The 24,541-nt window shown below is 47.3% G+C and overlaps 2 protein-coding genes across 2 annotated transcripts; both read left to right on the top strand.

Annotated features, from left to right (window-relative positions):
- Window positions 1-40: 40 nt before the first annotated feature.
- On the top strand, window positions 41-17,519 carry DHX33 (DEAH-box helicase 33). Its single transcript, XM_090026508.1, has 12 exons — window positions 41-324; window positions 5,459-5,619; window positions 6,993-7,220; window positions 7,695-7,865; window positions 9,096-9,281; window positions 10,511-10,622; window positions 11,040-11,199; window positions 12,263-12,351; window positions 12,980-13,107; window positions 14,207-14,410; window positions 15,149-15,235; window positions 16,411-17,519. The coding sequence occupies exons 1-12, from the start codon at window positions 102-104 to the stop codon at window positions 16,717-16,719; spliced, it is 2,058 nt and encodes a 685-aa protein (XP_089882634.1). The 5' UTR covers window positions 41-101; the 3' UTR covers window positions 16,720-17,519.
- Window positions 17,520-19,247: 1,728 nt separating this feature from the next.
- On the top strand, window positions 19,248-24,454 carry C1QBP (complement C1q binding protein). Its single transcript, XM_090026510.1, has 6 exons — window positions 19,248-19,522; window positions 19,862-20,012; window positions 20,721-20,808; window positions 21,643-21,738; window positions 22,572-22,694; window positions 23,998-24,454. Exons 1-6 carry the CDS (start codon window positions 19,324-19,326, stop codon window positions 24,145-24,147), a joined length of 807 nt encoding a protein of 268 aa, XP_089882636.1. The 5' UTR covers window positions 19,248-19,323; the 3' UTR covers window positions 24,148-24,454.
- The last annotated feature ends 87 nt before the right edge of the window (window positions 24,455-24,541 follow it).

The raw sequence follows: 24,541 nt of genomic DNA, 5'->3' as shown, positions 1-24,541 counted from the left end.
CCAGAAGCCCTCGCCCCCGGCGCGGTGCAGGCCGGGAGTTGCAGTCTCGGTGGGGGTGTCGCGGCGGTGACGCTATCCCCGCGCGCGGCGGCCGGGGGACGATGCCGCGGGCGGGCGAGGAGCTGCCCCCTGCCAAGAGAGCGAAGCAGGCCGATCCCGGCCCCGCGCCCGCCCGCCGAGCCATGCTGCCGGCGTCGCCCGGAGCCAAGCGGCCGCCGGCCCCCAGCACCGCCGGGGAGGCGCAGCGCCGCAGCCTGCCCATCTTCCAGGCGCGGGGCCCGCTGCTCGCCCGGCTCCGCGCCCTGGACACCGCCGTCCTCATCGGTGAGTGCGGGAAGAGCTGGAAACCACCGGCGCCCCCTCCCCCTTGTGCCTCCCCCCTCCCCCTGCCTCGCACCGGGCTGGGCCGGAACATCCCTGGGCCCCGGGCCCCCCCGGCCGGAGCTGGAGCAAAGTTTCGGCAGCGGCCGGGCAGGGGGAGGAGACGGTGGGCCGGTTGCAGCTCCATCCCCTCCCCTGGGTCAGGGCTGCAGTCAGCCACCTGCCTCTGCTGCCGCCTCGTACTTGAATCCAAGACGAGGGGCTCCCTCCCCTTTCCTGGTGTTAAATGGGGTGGGGGGGGAGCCTTATCTTCAGCGAGCTGCACAGCTCCAGGTGTATGATTTCATAGATTCATAGACGTTGGGGCTGGAAGATCATCGAGTCCAGCCCCCGCCCCAGGGGCAGGAAGCCAGCTGGGGTCACAGGATCCCAGCAAGATAAATGTCCAGAGTAGGTGTTTGTGCCACCTCCCGGGGGAGTGAGTTTGTTCCAGGCCTTGGGGAGGAAAGCACGACTGTTTTGCCTCTTTCCAGCTTGTCGTTAAGCCCCTTTCCTGTTTTCTCTTCTACCGACGCAGGATTTTTTTGCTCTACAAAGAAAAATCACCATCTAAAATGGGTTCCTTGGGTAAAGGTACCTTCCCAAGCCAAACTTTCAGAAATGCTTGCTTGCTTCATTTTCTTTCCTCATGAACCTAAGATGCTTTGTGCCTGACTTTCGAGAGCCAAAGGCCTGCAGTCATTAGGGACTTCAGCTGCAAAGATTTGGGACCAGGCATTTATTAAAATTAGGCGCAAAGTGCCTGGATTTCCGTGCACGCAATCAGTCGGCACTGAAATTTGGCGATGATAATTTTCTAGGCTGGGTATTCATAGTAGTCGTTTCATCTCTGCGTTTTGTGGTTTGCGTTATCACTTGCTAAATATATACTGCAATATGCCTCGTGACATTTTGCAGCTGTAGAATGAGGTAAATTAATTTCTCCCTCTTTCCCAGTCTGCAGCTGTGGAAATTACATTTGGCTTTGGCTTATCATATGCCTTAGGAATTTCACAATCCTATAATACAATATCTTCTCATTGTCCTTTTCAGTCCTTCTAGGGTCCTATCTCATTCTCTTCCCTTGCTATGCTGGCTTCTAATCCTTACTCTGTGTCAAGATACAATAGCAAAAGGCAATAATTACTAGATTTGCTGTTAGTGCACAATACGCATGATTCACTTGTTTCATAACATGTATTTCTCCTTGTTGCTTTTCATGCAGTATTGTGTTGTGTGAGTATATTCTCTTAGAGCTGCATCAGATCCTTTCTGGCCATTGTTGTATTAATAGCATTCCCGTAGCAAGATGGTCCTAGAAATCTCTACTACTTGCTTGACTGTGGTCAAAGTGACAGTATTATCCTCCACAGAAACTTAAAAAGACATGAAAGACATTACAGCAAATTTCTGGACAGGAATAGTTTTGTTCTAGGTCCCTAACATGATGGTTTTCTGCACCATGGATGGTTCTTAGGTGACATTGCAAAACAAAACAAAGTAGAAGTTGCAAGGGGAAAGAAAAAAATGAGTATCTTTAAAAAAGCCGCATTCCGGTGTCATCTTGGTCTGTCAACCTTGCAAGCTCATCACAAAACATTTATCGGCATCCACGCAATCCATATCCCGTTGCTTATCAAAATAATCTCGACTGCCAATAATGTTCATTGTTAAAAGGCTTGTGGTGGTGGACTAGGTATAAATTTCTAGGTCTGACTTGAGTGAAAGGTTCATATGGACTTTCTGTACCTGAAGATAGAAAAATGAAGACTGTTAAAGCTCCAGGACCTGGCACAGGTGCCCATGATGCATTGGTTGACATGAAAGGCTTGTGATTCCACGCATCTATGGAGCCAGCATTGAACACCGGATGCAGGATCTGTTGGGAGAGGGGATGGCTTCAGAATCAGGGCAGTGTCTCCTGTTTGTTCCACTCCCTGCGCAGCGGGGTATTTGGCTTGGCTGCTTTGTGCTTTCTTACTTTTACTGCTGTCCAAGAATCAAGAAGGCAACAGGCCTCTCCAGTTCCTTGAATCTCTAATATATTCAGTTCTTTATGGGGAGTAATTCCTGTTCTGGGTCACTGGATGGTCTTATACTTCTGAAATCAAATTTAAATAATTTTCCCACACAAATGAAGCTACACAAAGTAGACCTGCAAGAACTGTAGTGAATATGAAGGGGAATGATTTTGGCCTTGCAGTCAGTTTCCTGCTCATTGTTTCTCCTGGGACCTGGAACCAGCTCTAAATTCACGTTCTGTGAAGTACTGTGCCTTGTGCCAAGCCACATTGGCCCTGAGTAACACAAGCATTTTGTCGTCAGTGCTGATAGGAACAAGTGTTGACAGAGCTTGGTTTTTATCACTCTGACACGACAGGCCCTTAATGCTATGACACTGCCTTGCTAGCCCATTGGCATTGTTATAGCTGGCAATGTAAAGGTAGTAATTAATGGGCATACAAGTGGGATAGAGCTTTTTCTTTGAATGTAGCCCTCTCTGATGGTGTAAAGAGCTCCTGCCCATCCTTGTTTCATAGTTGGTAGGGTCAGAAGGGACCTGAGTAGATTATCGAGTCCGACCTCTGGCCGTGGCAGGAAAGAGTACTGAGGTCAGATGACCCTGGCAAGGTGTTCATCCCAGGGTAGGAGCCAGCACCACTTCTCTTGGAAGCTGGTCCCAGCTCCTGGCCGCCCTGACTGTGAAGTAGCACCTCCTGATCTCTAGCCTGAACCTACTCTCAGTCAACTTGTGGCCATTATTTCTAGTTACTGCTGGTAGTGCTCGGGGGAACAGGGTCCCTCCTGCTCCTGGCTGGTCCCCCTTAGTAAGTTTATAGATGCCAACCAGATCCCCTCTCAGCCTTCTCTTGTGGAGGCTGAACAGGTTCAGGTCCCGTAGCCTCTCCTCATAGGGTTTGCCCTGCTGCCTCCTGATCATGCTGGTGGCCCTCCTCTGGACCCTCTCCATGTTGTCCACATCCCTCCTGAAGTGCGGCGCCCAGAACTGGACACAGTACTCCAGCTGTGGCCTGACCAGTGCTGCATAGAGGGGGAGGATCACCTCCTTGGACCTGCTCGAGATGCATCTGTGGACACATGACAAGTTGTGGTTCACCTTCCTGACCCAAGATTGGCGGCCCAAGATCCTTTTCTGCCTCTGTGCTGATGAGAAGGGAGTTCCCCAGCCTGTAGGTCTGGTGCTGGTTCTTCGCCCCCAGGTGCAGCACCTTGCACTTGTCAGAGTTGAAACCCATTCTGTTCTCATTCGCCCACCCCTGTAACCTATCAAGATCTAGTTGTAGCCTGTCCCTCCCTTCTAGCGTGCCCACATCTTACTGTCAACTACAAACTTGAACAACATGCTTTTCACCCCCTCGTCCAAGTTGCTGATGAAGATGTCGAACAGTGTGGGCCTGAGGACCAAGCCCTGGGGGACCCCACTGCCCACATCCCTCCAGGTCGAAAATGACCCGTCCACCACCACTCTCTGGGTGCGGCCCTCCAGCCAATTGGCGACCCATCTGACTGTGCAGGCATCAATGCCACAGTCGCCTAACTTTTTAATGAGAATGGGATGAGAGATGGTGTCAAAAGCCTTCCTAAAGTCCAGAAAGACTATGTCCACTGCAACACCTGCGTCCAAGGATTTTGTGACCTGGTTGTAAAAGGCAGCCAGGTTGGTCTGACAGGATCTGCCCTAATGAACCCAAGTTGGTTGCCCCTAAGCACAATCTTCCCTGCTGGTCCCTCGCAGATGTGCTCCTGGATAATTTTCTCAAAGAGCTTCCCCAGGACCGAGGTAAGACTAATGGGTCTCAAGTTACCTGGGTCCTCCTTCCTCCCTTTTTTGAAAATGGGGACCACATTGGCCCTTTTCCGATCCTCTGGCACCACACCAGAGCACCACGAGTGCTTGGAGAGCTGTGCCAGGGGTCCCACTATGCCCTCTGTCAATTCCCTCAGCACCCTGGGGTGGAGATCATCTGGACCTGCTGATTTGAACACATCCAGCCCCTCCAGAAGGTCCTTGATCAGGTCCTCTCTGACGGTGTGCGGGATATGCTGGTCCCTGCTCAGAAATATGGAGGCAAAGAATTTGTTAAAGAGGTCAGCTTTATCATCTGGTGCAACCACCAGATTGCCAAGCGTGCCCTGCACGGGCCCCACGTTACCTGGTGCCTTCTTTTTACTCCCTATGTATTTTAAAAAAGGACTTCTTGTTGTCTTTGATCCAGCTCACTAATCCCAGTTGTGTCTCCGCCTTAGCCTTCCTGACAGCCCCCCTACAGTCTTAAGCAACGGAGGTATAATCCTCCTTGGTGATGGCCCCTCCCTTCCACCAGGTGTATGCCTCCTTTTTAGCTTTCAGATGTTCCTGAATGCCTTTGGTGAGCCGTGGAGGCTTTTGAGCACTCTTGGCCCCTTTGATTTGCATTGGGACTGTCACCCCTTGGGCTCGCAGGATCGTCTCCTTAAGGAGCGACCACTCATCTTCCCTGCCTTGTGTTCTTACTGCTGAAGGCAAATCATAAGAGAATTAAAAAAAAGTCACTTACTTCCAGACTTCGCAGGGGGAGAAGCCCTCCCATGTCTACATGGTGCTGGCCCCAAGGCTGAAGATGCACAGTTGAGCACATCACTGGATGCAGAATTGGATAAATCTAGCACAGGAAATTGAAACCAAAGAGCAGGGAAAACTTAAAGGTCTATCTGGGTTGGTCGCTTGTGGGGAATCTCGCAGGCTCTGTTGCCTGGAACTTTAAAGACTAAAGTGGGCAGCTCGTTACGAAGCTGCCATGGGCCTGTTCCTGCCATGGCAGGGAGACAGGTTGGAGAGTCGAATGCATCGTTCCCATGATTTGATTAGAGTGAGCCTTACTTTGAAAAGCATACTGTGCACACATGTTCTGTAATCATGGCTTTGGACTTAAAATGAGCCCTTATACTTTTGCCTCTGAGCTTCTGCCAGCCAAGACTTTGTTAATAAATGTGCTTGTTTAAAGAAAAATGGAAGGAGGGGAGGGAAAGAGGCTTGAGATTTTCTGCCCAGTGGCCCTATGGAAGTGACCGTCTCTGTTTGCTTGATGTGCTCCAGGGGAAACGGGCTCCGGGAAGACCACTCAGATTCCTCAGTATCTCTATGAAGCTGGAATTGGCCACCAAGGCATCGTTGCTGTGACCCAGCCACGCAGAGTAGCTGCCATATCCTTAGCCACCAGAGTCTCAGATGAGAAGAAGACAAAGCTGGGGAAACTGGTATGTTGTTATATGCTTCTTTTCAATAGTTGGTCTCAAGTAAAACAGTTGAGATGCATCATGGTGTTGTGTGGGTGGGAAAAGCAGATGGTGGGAGCAGTTGTCTGAGCCCGAGAGCAAGAAGGGATTTGGATGTAATCTGCATTTAATAATATGCCAGAATAATGATGCTGTTTCTGCATCCAGTCTGCACCTAGGGGTTGAGTGCTGCTTGGCTACCTCAGTACTTTAAGCACCATACTGTGTGACAGTCACCTGTGCTCTCTTGCCATATTCTCTGATATACTGCAGTGCAGAGTATAGTTGATGTCAGCAGTTGATGTCCAGCCCAGGCTGGTCCAGTGAGCAGAGCTGTGGATCTTAAAAAATTATTAGAAAACCTGTTAGTGGATGAGAGAGCAAGAAATAAATACAAGATTTGCCCATTGTTAAAGGAATAGACAGTAGCTTCCTGGAGGCCTGGGATGTAGGAGAGAGAAGAGCTTCCTGGGTTTCTGAGTCTGGTCCCCTGCTGCTGCAGGCAAACCTGTTACATAATCTCTTTCATAACCGATATGTTGGTGGATTTAAACAGGAGCAGAAGTATTTTAGCGGGTGTATTTCCAGCAGTCTGAGGGCTGAATGTTAGGCTTTTGGGTGGCTTTCCTAGCAGTGGCCAGACCCTCTTGCATTCTCGGAGGTGCACGTTGTGGGGGTGGGGAGTCATCACTAGATTCATTTTTCTTGAAGTCAAGCTGTGTAATTAAAGTCCAGAACAAAGCATGTTTGTCACCAAGGTCTGCATCCAAATGAGTCGTCTCTCTCTCCTTTCTCTTCTCCTTTCCACCTTGCAAGTGCCTTGTAAAGCACTTTTGTCTTTTTGCTGATTCCCTGTGGAGCTTGTTCTGTTTTGGTATATTAGGTATATTGCAGGTGTTATTTATATTTAAAAAAAAAAAAAAAAAAAAAAAAAGGAACAGCTAGCCCTTTGTCCACTGCAGAACCGAGTTCGATGTTAATGCAAATTTTGTATGTCAGCTGCTGCACTTATTATATAGATTTTTTTCTGTTTTAATATCCTGTATATATTAAAGTTAATAAGTTAGGTGATCCATTCCCTGGCTTCTGGGAAAGGGGGTTTATATGAATGTATCAGATGTGTTTATAGAGAACGTCCCATCCTAGTTTTTTTGTTTAAACGGATCATGCTAAAGATGTTGATGGTTCTTGGATAGCAGCTCAGGCACTTAAGTTTTAAGGCCTATGGATGCAAATAGGTTTGGGTTCCTTCTGAAATGTCACTTCCAGTTCCAGTCAAATGTAGCTGAAGTGATGGCTTTTGGGGTGTGTAAACTTGGTGTCTGTGGTTCCCCTCTGCACAATTGTTTCCTTAGGTTGGCTATACGGTGCGCTTTGAAGATCTTACATCTGAAGAAACTAGAATTAAGTTCCTAACTGATGGGATGCTTCTCCGAGAAGCCATTGGGGACCCCTTGCTGCGCAAATACAGCGTTGTCATTCTGGATGAAGCTCATGAGAGGACAATACACACTGATGTACTCTTTGGAGTGGTCAAAGCAGCACAAAAGAAGCGGAAGGAGCTGGGCAAATTGCCACTCAAAGTGAGCGCTGGGTGGTGGTGGGTGGGGGGAGCGGGTGGCAGTGGGCATCTGAATGCAATTAGACTGAGGAGGGGAAGTGGGAGGGGGGTTTCTTTCAGATATCTAGGAGTGAGGTCCATGGCTTGTTTAATTTTACCAACCTGGATATATCTCCTTTCCCAAAAAACAGCTTTTAGGTCTGAGGTAGAGGTCTGTGCAAGGAGTTTAGCCGTATTTGTGACAGAAAACCTTTCGGCACCTTTCTCCACTCACTGTGTGGTACATGTTGTATAACTTCCTGAAGTGGGAGTTGATGGTTTTAGGCTTGAAAATTGAAACTGTACTTCTTTTCTGTTACGAATGCTATTCTTGCCCTTGGCTCCTTTGGGCATTGATCATAGCAACCTAAAGTGACTGGAATTTGCTAGGCAGGTTGGCAGATAGCATCTTGGGCTGGCTTTGTGATGCTAGCTGTGCCTTCTTCCCATTTAATAGGTGGTCGTCATGTCAGCTACCATGGATGTAGACCAGTTCTCTCAATACTTCAACGGAGCTCCAGTCCTCTACCTAGAAGGCCGGCAACATCCTATCCAGATCTTTTACACCAAACAGCCTCAGAGTGATTACCTCCAGGCAGCACTGGTATCAGTCTTCCAGATCCATCAGGTTTGTGTGTGGGACTTTGCATTTCTGTTGCCACTGGAAATTTCTCCTGTTCTTATTCCTCCAGTTCACAGAGTGGTTTTCCTGTGAAAGTGAAAGTTTAATTAGTCCTGCCTTCTTTCAGAAGCTCCCTGTCTCATAGAGTATGCTGAGAAGGTGATAGAGTCAGGTAGATAGTGCTTAAGTGAGAAGATTACTGGAAGACCTCGCACCCAGGGGAGTAATGTATTTGCATGCATTACTTACAGTGCTGTGGAGTCCATGGAGTGCTCTAGAGTGGAGTAATGCCACTCTGAGTATGCATAAGATTGTTTCCCTGATTTAGTGGTTGAGATAAATACAGAGAAAATGGAAATCTATTCAAATAAAAGCTCATAAACATTTTATGACTACCACTAAGTAGCTGAACGATTAAGTGCTAAATGGATAGGTAGCCTGGAGTTTTTTCAAGGAAATGCCTGCAGCACTGTTCCTGGATGAGACATCTGGTACGTCTTCTCTACTTTGTAAGACAGAGACTTAGTGCTTCTTGGAGCTCTCTGTGGTAACTCTTAATGGGAATATATAATGGAAAGCCATTAAATAAAGCATTAATGCCCTGTGTCTAATCTTGCAATCATAGCATCTTTGCAGCAATTAAATGCTAGTGTGGAGATAAAAGGAGATGGCTAAGCAAAGCACCTAAGCCCTTAGTCCTTTTAACAAGCCTGCCCACACACGCTTATTCTTCTGTTATGTTATGCAACTCTCCAGTCCATCCAAATAAGCAAATACACTCAAGGTTTCTGATTCAACAGCTGGGCCAGTAACCACATGAAACCTTAAGTGGGTGAGGAGAGGCATGGAGAGATGTTTCAAGTGCCTTTAATAAAGCACTGGAAAAAGTGAAGGACAGATCTTGCACAATGTTGAACTGCTACACGTTGGTCTGAATTGCACCAAAAATGATACTGCATGAAACAGAAGCTTTAATTAGTTCTTTCCTCTGGGTGTGGGTGTGGTTAAGACTCGATCCTGCAGTGACTCGAGCAGGTGCTGCAGCATATGTCCAGCCCCTTGCATGGTGTGCACAAACTCAGCAATGCTCTTTGGTTTCTCTGTCTCTTCTGCTGTTGGGAGGAGAGCCCAGAGCTTGTTTCTTGCTGATATCCATTGCCACCTTTCTGCTTGACCCTCCCACTCCCTCCAAACCAGCTTGCACCAATTTCTGGGTTTTTTTCTTCCCTCTCCAAGGAAGCACCTTCTTCTCAGGACATCCTTGTGTTTCTGACGGGTCAGGAAGAGATCGAAGCAATGACTAAAACTTGCAGAGACATTGCAAAGCATCTCCCTGATGGCTGCCCGCAGATGGTGGTGTTGCCTCTGTATGCTTCACTGCCCTACTCACAGCAACTCCGGGTCTTTCAGGCTGCACCCAAGGTGAGCCAGGCCACCAGGGCAGGTAACCAGCATGCTGTTATCCAAGGGGGCTTGAAAAGAAAGGTGATTAGCTGTTTTATAGGGTAGCAGTGTTCAAAAAGCTAAGGATTTAAGCCCAGTAACAATTAAGCCTGGAAATGCAAATAAGGAACAAAAGTAAAAATAGGGTTAAGTGGTGCTATGTGAAGCAAAGTTAGGTGACAAAACAAGACGGCTCCAAGGCTGTAAGTATGAAACTGAGACGGGGAGGCCTTGAGAAGCACTGAAGTGGTATGAAGCCTTAGACATGAGTAATTGCAGAATATACTTATTGGCATCAAAAATTACTCAATTTAAAAAGTTTGTCATCTGAAACCAATTCAGGTTGGACCCAGGGAGGTTAGTTTTCCTATATTATTTTGGATTAATTGGTCGAAACAGAGATATGATTTGTTTGTTTGAATGCCCTTGAAAGGCCATATGCCACCTAGAATAGGTGGGTAAAATCAGTTTGCATTAGTCCTATTGCCTAGGGTAAGTGGCTTCAGTCTGATGGTAGGGATTGGCTTTGATGCTTTAACGTTAGCTGCTGTAGTGAAATAATTATTCTGGATCCGTGAGAAGAGAGGAGCAAGAAGACTGTGGGGCAGAGTCTTGGTTTTCTGTATAAAGTTTCCTGTGGACTGATATCCATGTTGTAAAAAAAACACTATGGTTGGTCAGTGTCTGGGTCAAATTGAATTCCAGGGGGACTTGGATGTGCCCTGGAGTTAAGACACTTTGACAGCACTATACATAGGAGCACCTATGCTGCTTCATCCTGTGCTGTACCTGTTCTGTGGATAAATAAGAGCTCAGGCCTATGGGGATAGGAGCTCAGGCGTATGTGGATCATAAACCAGTACCTGCCAGTAGCAGTGAAAGCAAAGTTTAAAGGCTGCTCTGAAAACAGCTGTTCTGGTCCCCTATTTTGTTGTGGTGAGTACAGTGTGTCTGTGGTTTGCTTTTACTGACTGTTTTGCGTTTGCAAACTTGCTCTTTATAGAGACCTGGTCAGTAGTTAGAGCTTATTGGCTACACCAGCTGGTACAGTGAAGCATAGTAGTTTAACTACAATAGCTTGACTAGGCCTGCTTTAAAAGACATACAGAAGTGAATCTCGCACACTGAAGAAGACAGGTAGGGACTCCTGCATGACAACTAAGCTTTGAGATGGTTTTTGACTAGCTTTTGTTTGCTCTTCATCATAGGGGTATCGCAAAGTGATCCTGTCAACCAACATTGCAGAAACCTCCATCACCATCACAGGAATAAAATATGTATTGGACACGGGCATGGTTAAAGCAAAGAAGTACAACCCTGGTGAGGGAGGGCTCGTGGTGGGATGCATCGTGTGGAAATAGCTTTGAATTTGCTACATGTTTTAGTTGAGGCACTGACAGCAGTTAATTTAAAAACGAATCTTCTGCTGTAGGCTTGATTAACATGTCAAATTTCCTCCAGTCAGTTGCATTCTTTTCTCCCGTGACAACTGCACCCCGGGTTAGAGTGCATGTGGGCCATCCATTTGGGAGGGGAAGACATCAGCTAAGTGTGGAACTCTGCAGTCCTCCAGCACTATGAAATGACATCAGATGGGCACAGCACAACCTTGCTGTCTTCTTATCAGACCTTTCCTTCAAGCCCAGCATCAGCTGAGAGGCACTGGGCAAATTTGTATTGGCTGCACTTCTGTATGTGGGAGGGTTGTGGCTGATGTGCATGCTTTCACTTGTCCAGAAAGTGGCCTAGAGGTACTGGCAGTTCAGCGTGTGTCAAAAGCCCAGGCCTGGCAGCGGACGGGGCGAGCAGGACGAGAGGACAGTGGGATCTGTTACCGGTTGTACACGGAGGACGAGTTTGAGAAGTTTGATAAAATGACGATACCCGAGATACAGAGGTGAGGTTGGCTTTCTCTCCCCAAGCCATGCTTTTGCCACTGGGTGCTGTCCCTCAGCCAGATTGTGTGTGAAGGCCTGGAAGGGAGGCCACTGGAGTTTGCAAGTGGATATGGAGACCCATTAGCAGCTTTGGCTGAGGAAAACCATTTAAAGCTTGGAAAGGAAGCTGCATACCCATTGTGTTTACCTTGTTCTTGCAGTTTAGTACAGCTGCCAGTGTCTTGTGGTGTATGAGCCTGTACCTGTTTGAGCTCAGGCATTTGCTGTCCCATCAGCTCTTATGGGGAGGAGGAAAGTACCAGAAATGAGAGGAATGGGATGCCTCTCGAGTCTTGTAGGTTTTTCTCTCCACTCTTTTTCAGTTTGTGTTGTCCTGTCCCCATGTCATGGCATGAATGTTCCTACTAGGGGGTTTGTTGAGATTACTAGGGGTGGCTGGAGGAGTGTATTTGTACCCTTTGTTTCCTCCTAGAGCTGACGGGGTCTCAGATGGGGTCAGTTGGGAGGACCCATCTTCCTGGCTCACCTTAGTTATTATCTTTCAATCATCCTCTCTGTGTGTGGTGCCCCTCTTCTTCCTTTTACCCCTCACCATTCCTGATGAAATGAATCTCAAAGATTTCCGCTGCAGCTGTGGTTATTCTTCCTTGCTGCATCTCACTTCACTTCACTTCTGAGACTGGAGGTGCTGCTTGAAGAAGCTAGTTGGTCTGTTGTGGGAGTGCCAGAGTAGTGCGGCTTGGTGTTCTTGGTATATTTGGGGCAGAATTGGGGCTGGCATTTCTTTTCATGAAGAAATGAACTAGAGATGAAATAGCTACAGCAGGTTGCAGCTATTCAGACCTGGAAGAGTATCCTCGACTTATTTCCAAAATGAGGGTTTTGTCTCTCTTGTGCCCACAGCCTCCCCAAACTCAGGATGATGGGGTTCAACAGTTACCCATGGGCTGCTCTCCCTCAAGGGGCAGAATTTTAGGGGTTCCAGTTGAGCAGGTTTGACTGAGTGACCTCAACAGCTGAAACAGGTGATTGATTCATGTCCTCTCCTCTCTCTTTCGGCAGGTGTAACTTGGCCAATGTGATGCTGCAGCTCCTGGCTCTTAGAATTCCCAATGTGCTTACTTTTGATTTTATGTCCAAACCATCTCCAGGTAAAGGGATGTGTGGGGGTAGCGCTGGCAGGAATGAGCAAGTGGGTCATTGAGGAATTGTCTGGAAATAGAAGTGTTGACGGAGCTGATGACAACGGAGTGGAAAGGAAGTGCAACACTGCCGTACTACTGCATGCTCCCACAGCCAGTTTAGCTGGCAGGTGAACCTATAGAAATTTCCTGTCATCTGGAAATTCACAGACGTGCTTGCTGTCTGCATTGTCACAGCAGGCACGCAGATGGTGGAAGCTGGGGAATTCAACTTCCCAACAGAGTGAGGAGCACCATGAGTTAAGAGTAGGTTTGAGCTACAGTGAGTCAGAAGCTGGCAATAGGGAGGGTGGCCGCTAGAGAAGGAAGGGTAGTCTGAAGAGGTTCTTACAGAGCTGCTACTAAAGGAGTGTGAGGTCAGCCTTAGCTTTGCATCTGTTTTTAGTATTTAAGAGAGAAATAGTGAATGTGGTGTCAGTGGAAAGTGTGAGATGAATGGTTCTGGAGACTCTAATCGCTGAACAGGCAGAGCACACCGCCACCCAAGGTCCTTTCGTCTGACCAAAACAAACTCTCTAGGCCTTTTCACTTCTAGCCAACAATGGTGGCAAGTCGCTGCACCTTTTTGTCTTTGTAGATGCGATTCAAGCAGCCATTGAGCAACTGGATCTGCTGGGGGCTGTGGAACGGAAGGAGGATCAGCTTGTTCTGACTCCACTGGGAAGGAAGATGGCAGCATTTCCTCTGGAACCCAAGTTCTCTAAAGTAAGAACTACAGGCTGTGAGCTCTTTATTTTTAAGTGGATGTTGTTTTATTTGTGGTTTAATCTCTCTAATTTCCGAGTTCCTTAAACTGCTGTTGAATCAGAAGTAGGAGGTTCCATTTGGGTTGAGTTTCTTACAGCTCCTTTCTGATTTCACAGCCAATTCCCATGGCATGTGCAATGATGCAACAGTTTCTGTACTGGTGATGTCACCTGGTACATTCTGAGTAGTACACCTGCAAGGAGAAGCAGTGGATGCATCTTCTGACCTCATTCTTTATTGACTAACTTCAGTGAGTTGCTGTTTGCGCTCCCAGATCCCAGAGTGAGGGCTTCATAGATGCAGTGATGCATATCCTGAGCTTCATAGCATGTATTAGAATAGCCTTGGTTTCCTTTTACAGGCACTGTGTAGTTTGCCTCTGTCATATCTTGTCTCTATCACATCATATCAAGAGAAATTTTATAATCCTGTTCATTCAGCTAATGCTTCTCATACTGAAATGGAGCTCAGTGGCCTGAAAATCCTAGGGTGGCCTGTAGTGATCATCCCTAGTGATAGGTACAACCTTGGACACCCTCCGGGGCTCTGATAGGGTGGTTGATTTTTCATAAGAGAAGTTAGTCGCATGTTCCCAGAAGGGCTGCTTTCAACTCTTCCCAGTTCCTGCATAAATAAACCTATTTTGAAATGTTCCTAAAATTAGTTGTCTGTGTTCTGATGGCATGAGTGTGTCTATATATCTTTGTCTCAATAATAAATGAAGCTTGGCTTGTTCAGATAAGGAACGCTTAAACGATAAGCCTTGATGATAGAGTTATTATCAGTATCTCTTTAATGCTGTGAGGAGCAGTGTTCCACTGGCAGGAAGATGGACACTAAGATGTCTTTTCTCAACTTCTATACCTTCAGAACTAAACCTAGAGTTCCCATCTCTCTGCTGGCTCATACTGAGCTGACTTTTAGCCTAACCTGCCGTAATGGCAGGTCCACCAGTCTGAACAGCATCCACCAGGGTTACTATGGTGTTGGTAGCTGGTAAAGTCTAGTAGCTTTTGAGCTGGTGAAACCCACTGAAGCAGCTCTCTCTGCTTCACAGACCATCCTCATGTCTCCCAAGTACCACTGCACAGAGGAGATCCTGACCATTGTATCCCTGCTGTCCGTGGACAGCGTGCTTTACAATCCCCCGTCCCGGAGGGATGAAGTGCAGTCTGTCAGGAAGAAGTTCATCTCCAGTGAAGGGGATCATCTTACCCTGCTCAGTGTCTACAGGGCCTTCAAAAATGTCAGCGGCAATAAGGTAGGTGACATCTCAGCCCCTGGAGATGCCAAAATAACAGATTTCCTTAGGGACATGTTGTTGAGACTTTCCCCTTGTATATCTGTACAGCTGGGTAGCCTTTGTTGCAATTAGTAGAGAATTTACTCTTACAAGACACTTCTGAGATATGGAAGGACTGATTATTGTCACTTTACAGATGAGGATAACTGACTTGCCCAGGATCTCACAAGTGTGTAGTGGAGCTGGGAACTGGAGTCCTGTTGATGTCCTTCCAGCTACAAAGTGTAGACTAACATGAAATGCCTGGGATTGTACTTGAGCATTTTTGAGTGTGTTACAAAGACACTGAATACATTTGACTTGTCTGGTAAATCCAAATAGTATTTTCAGAATTGGCAAACTCCCCAGTCTCATTTCTCAGTGTGTAGAAGAGAACACCATCTCCTGTACACCATCTCCTGTAGTGCCTTTTTTACCTCTGGGTGTAGCACAACTGTTATCCAGCAACACACAGCAAGCCCACCAAATGGTTTAAGATAGGAAATGAACAGCAGTGCGTCTGATTGGAACTGCTGGAGAGATTTTTAGATAGGATGGGACAGCCAAAGGTAGCAACCAAGCTTGCATTGTTCTCTTGAAAAAAGGATTGTGATCTTTAAAGATGGTAAGTGGTTGGGGACCCTGCTTTACCCAAGGCTGTCTCCAGAATACTTGGGAAGAAGTGGATTGTTTTACCTCCTGCTTGCTCTCTTGCAGGAGTGGTGCAAAGAGAACTTTGTGAATGGCCGGAATATGCTGCTAGTATCGGATGTCAGAGCTCAGCTCAGGGACATATGTGTAAAGGTAATTCATTGCAGTATGACTTTTCTTCCATTGTTGGCTCTGTATCTTTTCTGCCCCCAAATGGTTTCTCTGTCCAGATGCCAGCAGAGGGAAATGCATTCATATCTTCAATTCCAAGTCTAAGTGCTGATGAGCTTGGAACTGACTCAGTCCCATAAAGAAGTCAGCTTGGTTTTGTCCTGGGCAGCAGATCTGTGGGCGTGTCTTAAAGGTAGAGTTGGCCTGAGCTAGCCTAAATGAGATTGAGCATCCTTAATGCAAATCCTTGTCTATGCCAGATCCATGTAGTTATGTCCAGAATGTTTCTAATCTAGCCTGTGTGCTGTGCGGGGTTTCTAGTGAGATATTCTATGGTCCTAAGCAGAGCACTGAAGTAGCTTGCTTTAATGAGCTAATCTGTGGGATGCATGTGCAGGCCAGTTTGTTGTCTTGTGGCATGGGGCCTGTCTCAGTAATATGAGAACAGTACTTTATGTGGATAACTTTCAAGTGGAATTGTTCCCTGTTTGGGTGGACAGTTGTGAAGATGAAAGCAAAAGATGTGACACTGAGAACTTTTAATTAAGCTGTCATGAAGTGTGCACTACCGAGTGGCTTAGAGCTTGCCTGTCTGACTACACAGCTTCTCATCTCTGTGCATATGGTGCAGGAGTGCAGCAGAAATGGAGCAGGCAACTGTGGGTTTCCAACACTGAGCCAAGATAGTTGAATTCCAGTGTAGAAGGGAGGTGATAGACAAGCTATTACAGCTCAGCTGGAATTGTGGGATAGTAATGGAGGATTAACAGCACCTGGGTTAGATCTGATTTGCATTCTCATGGCTAGGTAGGCAGCTTGTCAGCTGGGACTGAAGGAAAACCTGACCCTATGTCCTCAACAACACATGTTGGTGTAGGCTTAATGCACACCGCCAGCTAGGACTACAGGGTTTTCAGTATAGGTGGAGGTGGGACTGGGGACTATACCTGGGCTATAGCTTGGCCCATCTCCATAGGGGAAGATATCCTCAGTGTTGGAGTTTGCATTCCTGTTCCTTTTGAGCCCTTAGTCTTGCAGAAGCCCATCCTGGCTTACACTGGAGCTCAACTCCAGGTTGGTGTAGGGAGCCTGTGTGTAGGGTGTTATGTTATCTCTCTCTCTCTCTCTCTCTCTCTCTCTCTCTTGTTCCTGACCAGTTCTCCATGCCCATCGAGTCCTCCCGCTCGGATACAGGGAACATCCGCCGCTGCCTAGCTCATAGCCTCTTTATGAACGCTGCAGAGCTACAGCCAGATGGCACCTATGTCACTGCAGACACCCACCAGCTGGTGGCCATCCACCCATCCTCTGTCCTCTTCCACTGCAAGCCAGCCTGTGTCCTTTACAATGAACTGCTTCACACCAACAAATGCTACATGCGGGACCTGTGTGTGGTGGATGCAGACTGGCTGTATGACGCTGCACCAGATTATTTCCGCAGGAAGCTAAGAACAGCCAAGAACTGACCAGTACTTGGCGATGTTGGACCATCTGCCTGGGATTTTTAGGGTCACAGTCAGATGTTTTTTGTAACGAACATACAGAAGCAAGAGAGCTTTGCTTTGGCAATCAGGTACAACCTTACAGAAAAACAGCTTCTTCCTGAAAGCTGGACCTCACAAATCTCCACTGGCTGAGAACAATCATCCTTTGTTACAAGGAATTATGTAAGGGCGAACATAATGTATGTGGTACGTGTGTGTGTGTGTGTGTGTGTATATATATGTATATATATGTTGGGCAGAATAAGGGGCATCAGATTCCAGTTTTTAAGATGAGCTCAAGTTTTACTGGGATACGTATAAAGAAATGAGATCCCAAGAACTCTACTGAGCAGATTTGAGTTTTTGGTTTTTACAGTTGCCCTTGTATCCTTTGCAAGTTTTATTGGGGAAAAAAATTAGATCATTCTTCTTTCTCTGTATAGATACAGGTATGTGTAGAGACAATGCCTTTTTACATGTATGTTTTTAGGAGGTGAGGTCTTTTACCTCATCAGGCATCTTTCTGTCTAATGTTGGTCTCTCCACCTTATTTTGAGACATTCAAGGGCCAGTAAAGGGTTCCCTGAATTGATACTTCATTGCCTGTGCCTGTCTGAGACATAAACCACCTGGGCTCGATAGTCATGCAGTGCCCAAGAGCGGTTGTCAGCAACCCATGCATTCTATACCACCTTAGAGCTCTGTTTTTACTTCTAAACATCATTTCTCAGAATATTTTGTGTGTGGAGATTAGACTGCCAGTGTCTGCATTTCGCCAATTGTGTTTGGTGTCTCCTGACCCGACAGCCAGGTGTCGAAGCAGAAGCCTGGGCCCTGTTCCAGACTAAACCCAGCACGTTAGCACCAAAACCCCCCTCTAACTGTGGTGCATGCCCACACACACCAAGCTCTGTTTTGCTCACCTCAAGCACCATCTCATCTATTGCTTTAGCTAATCAGGCTATTTGGTAGCAACTTTCACAAAAAGACTATGAAGATGTCTGCTGGGGTCAGACTTCCATTGAGAACCCTTTAATCATCAAACACCTATTACTTCCATTAGGGCTTTACACCAGCCATTTCTCTGCTTTTTCTTTCCCCCTTAATTTATATTTTGCCTTGCCTTAGATTTTTTTTCTGGCATGGCAACATTTGTCATGTCCTAGGCCGTCTTTGCTGCCTACACCATTTGAGCATCTAGCCATCAGTTTCTTCACTGGAGGAAAAAATGGCAATAAGATCCAATCTTATTTTTTAATCCTGTGTTTTATACTAGAACTAAGAAAGGCTGGACCAGTCTCCTTGCTCGATTCTAGAGCGTTCACCTCTGGAACGAGCAGAATGCGCTGCTCCGTTGTGACAGAGCAGGGGTGGATGAAAATGTAGAAGTTATTTTTGAACAATATCCGTTCAAATACTTCTACCAGAACCTCTCTGAGAGAGGCAACTTTTCAATTTCAACAGAAGTCTGTTGGTAAAGGTTTAGGCTGAGGTGAATTAAAACGTTAGATTTCGAAAAGGGCGGGAGAGGAACCAGTTTTGTAAACGCAGTGTCACTGTGGAATAAAACGTGCTTACTTTAATGTGAGTGGTGGTGGTACCTTGCTTTCTAATAGATGTGGCATTTAGTCCCCTCTTGCATTCTTAAGCATCCAACTTTAAAACAAAAAAAAAAGTGCATGGGGGCGGGTTACATTTTAATTGGGGCTGCTTAGGGCGGATCATATTTGCAAACCCATTTTGATATCTTTAACCTTGGGAACAACAAACTGCTGACTCTGCTGTATGATGGGTGGAGATGAGCTGTGCTTTCCATTTAGAATGGCTTTTCTGGTCACAGGCTTTAGCTACAAAGCGTGTCCCAGTCTGCCTTCTCAAGCAGCTTTGTTCCGCTCAGTCAGTGAAAAATATGAGAAATACCTTTGTAAAAACCTGAACTTCACTCTAACTAATCTGCAAATCGCTGGCTGCGAAGGACAGCATTGGCGTAAACCGGCGCGCTCCAGTTATGCGGCCCGTCTCGAGCGATCCCAGAGTCCCAGCATGCGTCCGTCTCTTTCCAAGCACAAAGGGCGACGCTTTGTGTTACAGGTGCCTGGCTGAAATGTAAATGCTCATCTCGCTGCCCCTGCCTCCTCCTCTGCATTGTTCGTGGCTGGTGAGCGTGCCAAGGGCACAGCTTTGGTGGCCGGCCAGCAGCAAGGCCGGGTGGCATCCTGGCAGCATCCTGCTATTTCAGCGGTGGGAGCGGGGAGTTGCACAGCTCTGCCCTGCTGCTCCCGGGGTCATACAGGAACTTGAAACCTGTCAAATAAAAGCGCATTTTGTTGGGGTGGTCTCTTAACGACGCTTGCAGCTATTTAGAAACGACTATTTGTGCAGCTGCCCTTTTCCCATCATGAAGCGGTCGCAAGAGCCCGGGCTCGTGCCGGGTCTGAGCGCCGGGCTCGAACAGGGCGCCCCGCGTCTGGGAGGTGGAAGGGGCGGGGGCGCTTCCGGCTGGCGGAATCCGCTTCCGGGGCAGAGGTCAAGCCGCCTGCCCGCCCTCTGGCACGTGCCGCCGCCTTCCTGCCCTTGCTCCGCACCATGCTGCTCGCCCGCGCGCTCCGCTCCGCCGCCGGCGCCCTCCGCTCGCCGCGCGCCCTGCTGCGCCCGGCCGCCGCCTCCCGCCCCTTCACGCGCTCCCTCTGGCTGCTCTGCAGCGACGCCCGCGGTCCGCGGCCCTCCGCACTCCTGCGACGCCCGCCCGGCCTGTCCTGCGGCTGCGGCAGCCTCCACACCGAGGGTGAGCCTCCGGCCCGGGTGACCTTGGCCCTGGGCCTGTGCTGCTGCAGGGCAGCGGGTCCCGCCTGGGGCCCTTCCAGCTGCCTACCCGGCCCCTGCACCCACGGCTCGGGGCGGGAAGCCTCTGAGCCTTTCATCCTCGCCCCGAACACGTGCGCCCTGCCTGGCAGCACCGATGAAGGGTGACCAGCCTGCGCTAAACCTTCCCCTTCTTTTACTGTGGGACAGGGAGGGGGGCGTGGGGACACTGGTTGCGTCTGTGGGAAAGCCGGGGTGGAGCTCGCCTCCGGGAAGCAAAACGTCCCCTGTTCTAAATGGCCTCTTTTCTTTTCCTCGCAAGGGGACAAAGCGTTTGCCGAGTTCCTCCAGGATGAGGTTAAAGAAGAAAAGAAGATCCAGAAGCACAAATCGCTGCCCAAGATCTCTGGAGGATGGGAGCTGGAGGTGCACGGCACTGAGGCCAAACTGGTGCGGAAAATACCTGGCGAGAAGTAAGTGATGTGGATCCATGCGTTCTGTGGTGTTGTTTGATATTAGTAAACTCCGGGGGGGGGGAGCTCTTTATATAAAGCTGGGTGGGCACACGTGTGTAACAGGAGCGCACTTGTTAATGAACAACTACTAAGTGCTGCTTCCCAGTGTCCCTGGGGCTTAGTTGCTTAACATTGTATTTCCTGTAACCTAGTTGTTTTCCCCTCCTCAGCCCTGTCCCTCTTATGTTAATCCCTCGTTCAGGCACTCTGTATTTCCCTTACGGCGTTGTCACTTTTGTTTCACAACCAGGGAGAGAACAAAAATGGCCAAGGAGAAATGCTGGACTTTTCATACTTTCATTACCTTTCTTGAAAAAAGGAGCTTGTCACATAGAATTTTCCCTGTTTCCTGTTGCACACATCCCTAAACTTCATGCCACCATTTCACATGAGAGGAAAAACTAGAGAATTCGACCTACAAAACTGAAAACGACCTTGTTGGTCAATATGGGGCACTTACAGCCATTTGCACTAAGTTTAAACCCTGTATTTTAAAAATATGTAAACTGGGGAGCAGTGTGCTGTATGAGGTGCAGGGGAGATTCAGGGGGATGCTTAATACTCTTCAAATCATGTTCACATCTGTGAGTTCAGCACTTCTAACTCTGAGTAGGGTTACAGTTAATGTGGGTTGTACAACTAACTCTTCCTATTGTGATGTTAAAGGATTTCAGTCACGTTCAACATTAACAACAGCATTCCACCAGTGACTGATGAAGAGCCTGAAGAAGGACAGAAAGCTGATGAACAGGAGGTAAACCTACAGCCTTTGTGTTCCCTTTGAGTTAGTACACTGTAGGGAAGTCGGGCCATTGCCCAGTTGTGTTTGGGCAGACACTGTTAACTTGATCTTCAGAACACAAAGATGCTTAATGCTGGCATAATGCAGATTTTTATTACTTAATTTTTTTTCCATTACTACAGTAGCAAAAGCAGGGGGAAGCTTTTGGCCAGTTGGCATAATCTCTGCCAGGGCAGGAGGAATTTTTATAGCTGCAAGTGAAGGTGGTTGATCTTACAGCTGCCTTCCCTTCCTGCTGTAATGAAGGCCAGGTCTGTGCTAGGAGCTCCTTGCTACTCTGCTGTAGAGCAAAGAGAGCCTGGTGTGGCCCCCATTGCCCATGAGTCGTATCAGGGAGAACTCAGTGCTATGAGCAGCATTTATACCACGCTACAGCTGTGTACGGGTCTGGCGGTAGTAGTCAGGGATTACATCTCTTCACATGTCTGGCTGATATCAATGGCACTAAAAACTTGCAGTGCACACAAAAACTTAAATGGCTTGATCCTTGATCTTTTACAAGGTCACTGACTTCTAGCAGTTGGTTACAGGGGAGAGAGGAGTCAGTGTATGGTATTGGTAATTGTTTAAGTGGCCAGTGTGGTTTGTGGCAACCAACTTGCTTCTCCCTGAGCACTTAAATTAGAAGTTTGAGAAGGAATCTGGGTATGGATGCACAAACTTTGCTTGTAGTGGTTAGCTCATGGGCAGTCTGTTTTCCACTGAGAAATAACTAGTTCCGTAGCAATATAAGCTGCCTGCTTTAAGTGAACTCCAGTGCTGATGTGATCTTCTTACTTCCCACAGTCCGAACTTAGATCAACTCCCAACTTTGTTGTAGAAGTGACGAAAGATGACACAAAGAATACCCTTGTGCTTGACTGCCACTTCCCTGAAGATGAGGTGGGTACTGTAAAAGGGGGATGCGAGCCCTTGCTAACTATGGGAGATGGCTCAGTGCTTCAGGCTGTGGCATGGTCCATCTAATGTCCATTTCTCTTGTTTAGTTACATGGTCATGTTCAGGGTACCAAGTCCAGTGATCAACTATCCAGCCACCCAGTGCGGTGTAATTTGCAAAGCAGGGATGGCCCACGCTTCTACCTGTGTGCTGACCTCGCTTCCTGAATCATGGCAACTGCTTTTCCTGAATAGGCTTGGAGGCAGCAAGCAAGCAGCAATTGTTAGCAGCATACTTGGAGGACAATCAAAAAAGAAGCAACTGAAAATTGATAGAAGGATGTAATTTATTATACATGGAATTCATGCATATAATTAATTTGCAGAACTCACTGCCTTTAAGAGCAGAGGCACCGTAGGTTTTGAGACTGAAGTAGACACAACAGGGGGGTTCTCACTGCTGCATTAGGTTGCTGGGTTTTTTTAACTGTAACAAAATCTTGGGGGTAATATAAACCCTCCTGCTTTAAGGTATAACCAATATCTGGTTGACAAAGGTTGAGAAGAAATATCTCCACTGGGCAGGCTTTTTCATGATCGTCCATTAGAATTTTTTCCATTTTCTGATGGACTGGCAGGCTAAACTGGTATGGCAGTACCTGTGTCCTCTGTGAACTTGTTTCTGCCCTTGCAAAGCACATGTTTGGGGAGGGAGAAAGTGGGGTTTATGTGGGCCCTACAGCTTTTGCCAGCTGGGTTGTGTTCATGAATGCAGAGGATGAAGATACTCTTCAGTATGAACAGTTATGCTTCACTAGATCTCATTTTGTTTCTTAGATTGGAAATGAGGGAGAAGAGGAGAGCGACATTTTTGCAATTCAGGAGGTCAGCTTTCAGTCCACTGGAGAATCAGATTGGAAGGAAACCAACTTCACTCTCAACACAGACTCTCTCGACTGGGTAGGTTCTGCTAAACCCCTGCACTACTCTAGCCTCTTTGTGGCCCAGAGAACAATTTAAGAATCAAGCAAAAATATTAGCATAATCTCGATGAATCACAAGCAGAAGTCCAAGATCAGATCTTTCACTAATTGAGACTCTCAAAGAATAAAATGAGGAATAAAAAGTTCCCCAGCCTTTAAACTATGTCCTGTTGACCCAGTTTGTAGTCCAGACTGGAGAACAGGTCTGTATTCTTGCAGCATACCTGCCTGATCCAGTGATTGGTCGAGCTGCCCTAGCAGCTCTGGTAGTGTACTACATACAGTACCTGCTCCTGCCAGTCCAGGACCTATGCTGCACACAGCGCAACATGTGTGGGTCCCAAACTGGCTGGAGCAAGCACTGTGTGCAGCACACATTCTGGCCACTCCTCAATCCACACTGCATGCCACGTGAGTCCTAGACCAGTTCGGAGCACCCATCAGATTGGGTATTTTGGGGTAAAAGGGTTGGGGGGTCTGTGGGCCAGATTCAGCTTGCAGACTGGCCTTGCAGCCTAGGTACAAGCTGTGCCCTCTGTGGGCCTGTAGGGGCCCAGATGGTAGGGTTCCACAACCCAGATTCAGCCTATAGGCCATTTGTCTGATACCCTAGTACTCTAGGATCAAGGTCTGATTTAAGAACTGTGGCTGTCAGGGTGGAATAGACCAAAAAACAGATGGGACAAAGAAGTAAAATACTAATAGTTTGTGTTGTTAAACAGTCGAATTGGGCAAAGGAAGGCCATCTGCATTCATGGCTGGCAACTGCTGCTCGCTGGGGAAAATGTACCCACTAGTGCCTTAGACCTGCACACTTCAAAAACAAACAAACAAAAAAATCACTCATAGGAATTAGACTGCCTGACTTCGGAAAGAACTGAGCAGGTGCTTATATTTGAGGCTAGTCCTCCCCTCCTTTTCAGCTAGATGGTACTAAGGTAACTTGAGCATTAAAGAGGGGTTGGAGGAGAGGGTCACTTCATACAGAGCAGTGAAGTGACTTGATCTCCTGGCCGTAATTGCTGCCAGATCCCACCCAGCAATGTTGCCGTTTCAGACCATGACTTTCTATTTGTGGTCTTGTCCCCATTTTAGCTCCCTTTGAGTCTTGGGCTTAGTTAAGGCAGTCGACGAAGAGAAGATGGGTGATTCTATTCTCCTTTGGGGAAAGGGACACCCATGTCCAGAGAAATACAAAATGGCTGGACACAGTCCATTTTTTTTTTTTTTTTTGGTCACAGAACAAATTGGATTATTGTACCTGTTGTAATTCCTTGCAGGCTCTGTATGACCATTTAATGGATTTCCTGGCTGATCGTGGAGTGGACAACACATTTGCTGATGAGTTAACTGAGCTCAGCACAGCACTGGAACACCAGGAGTATATTAAGTTTCTCGAAGACCTTAAAGGTTTTGTCAAGTGTCGGTAGATTTAAAAAACTGAAGTCAAAAGTCCTCAGATGTGGGTATGCTTTCACTGGCAAGAGCTGAATAGCTTGACATCAGGTACCAACAGTAAGTTTAACTTTGGAAAGTTTAACTATGGAAGATATATCATGGAAAAAGATTATCTAACTCCTTTCAATAACTGTATTTCAGATGTAATTTATGTTGCGAGCCAAAGTTCAGTTTTGCATCATTCTTGCCAGTGATTACCTTTCACTACTTCTGCTTGTTTTGTACACTTAAGAAGTAAAGATACAATGATATGAAGAATAAAACTTGTTCAACATGTCAGTATGGAATAGCATTCTTTTTCTTGTTTTCTCACTTATCAAGGAGTAGCATGAATTGTCTGACTGGCATGATTTTGTTAGAGAAACT

Source organism: Crocodylus siamensis, chromosome 13, assembly GCF_052110815.1.
Source record: "Crocodylus siamensis isolate JL-2025a chromosome 13, ASM5211081v1, whole genome shotgun sequence".
Classification (NCBI taxonomy): domain Eukaryota; kingdom Metazoa; phylum Chordata; order Crocodylia; family Crocodylidae; genus Crocodylus; species Crocodylus siamensis.
Note: the sequence above shows the minus strand (reverse complement) of the source record. Positions and strands in the feature narration are given on the sequence as shown.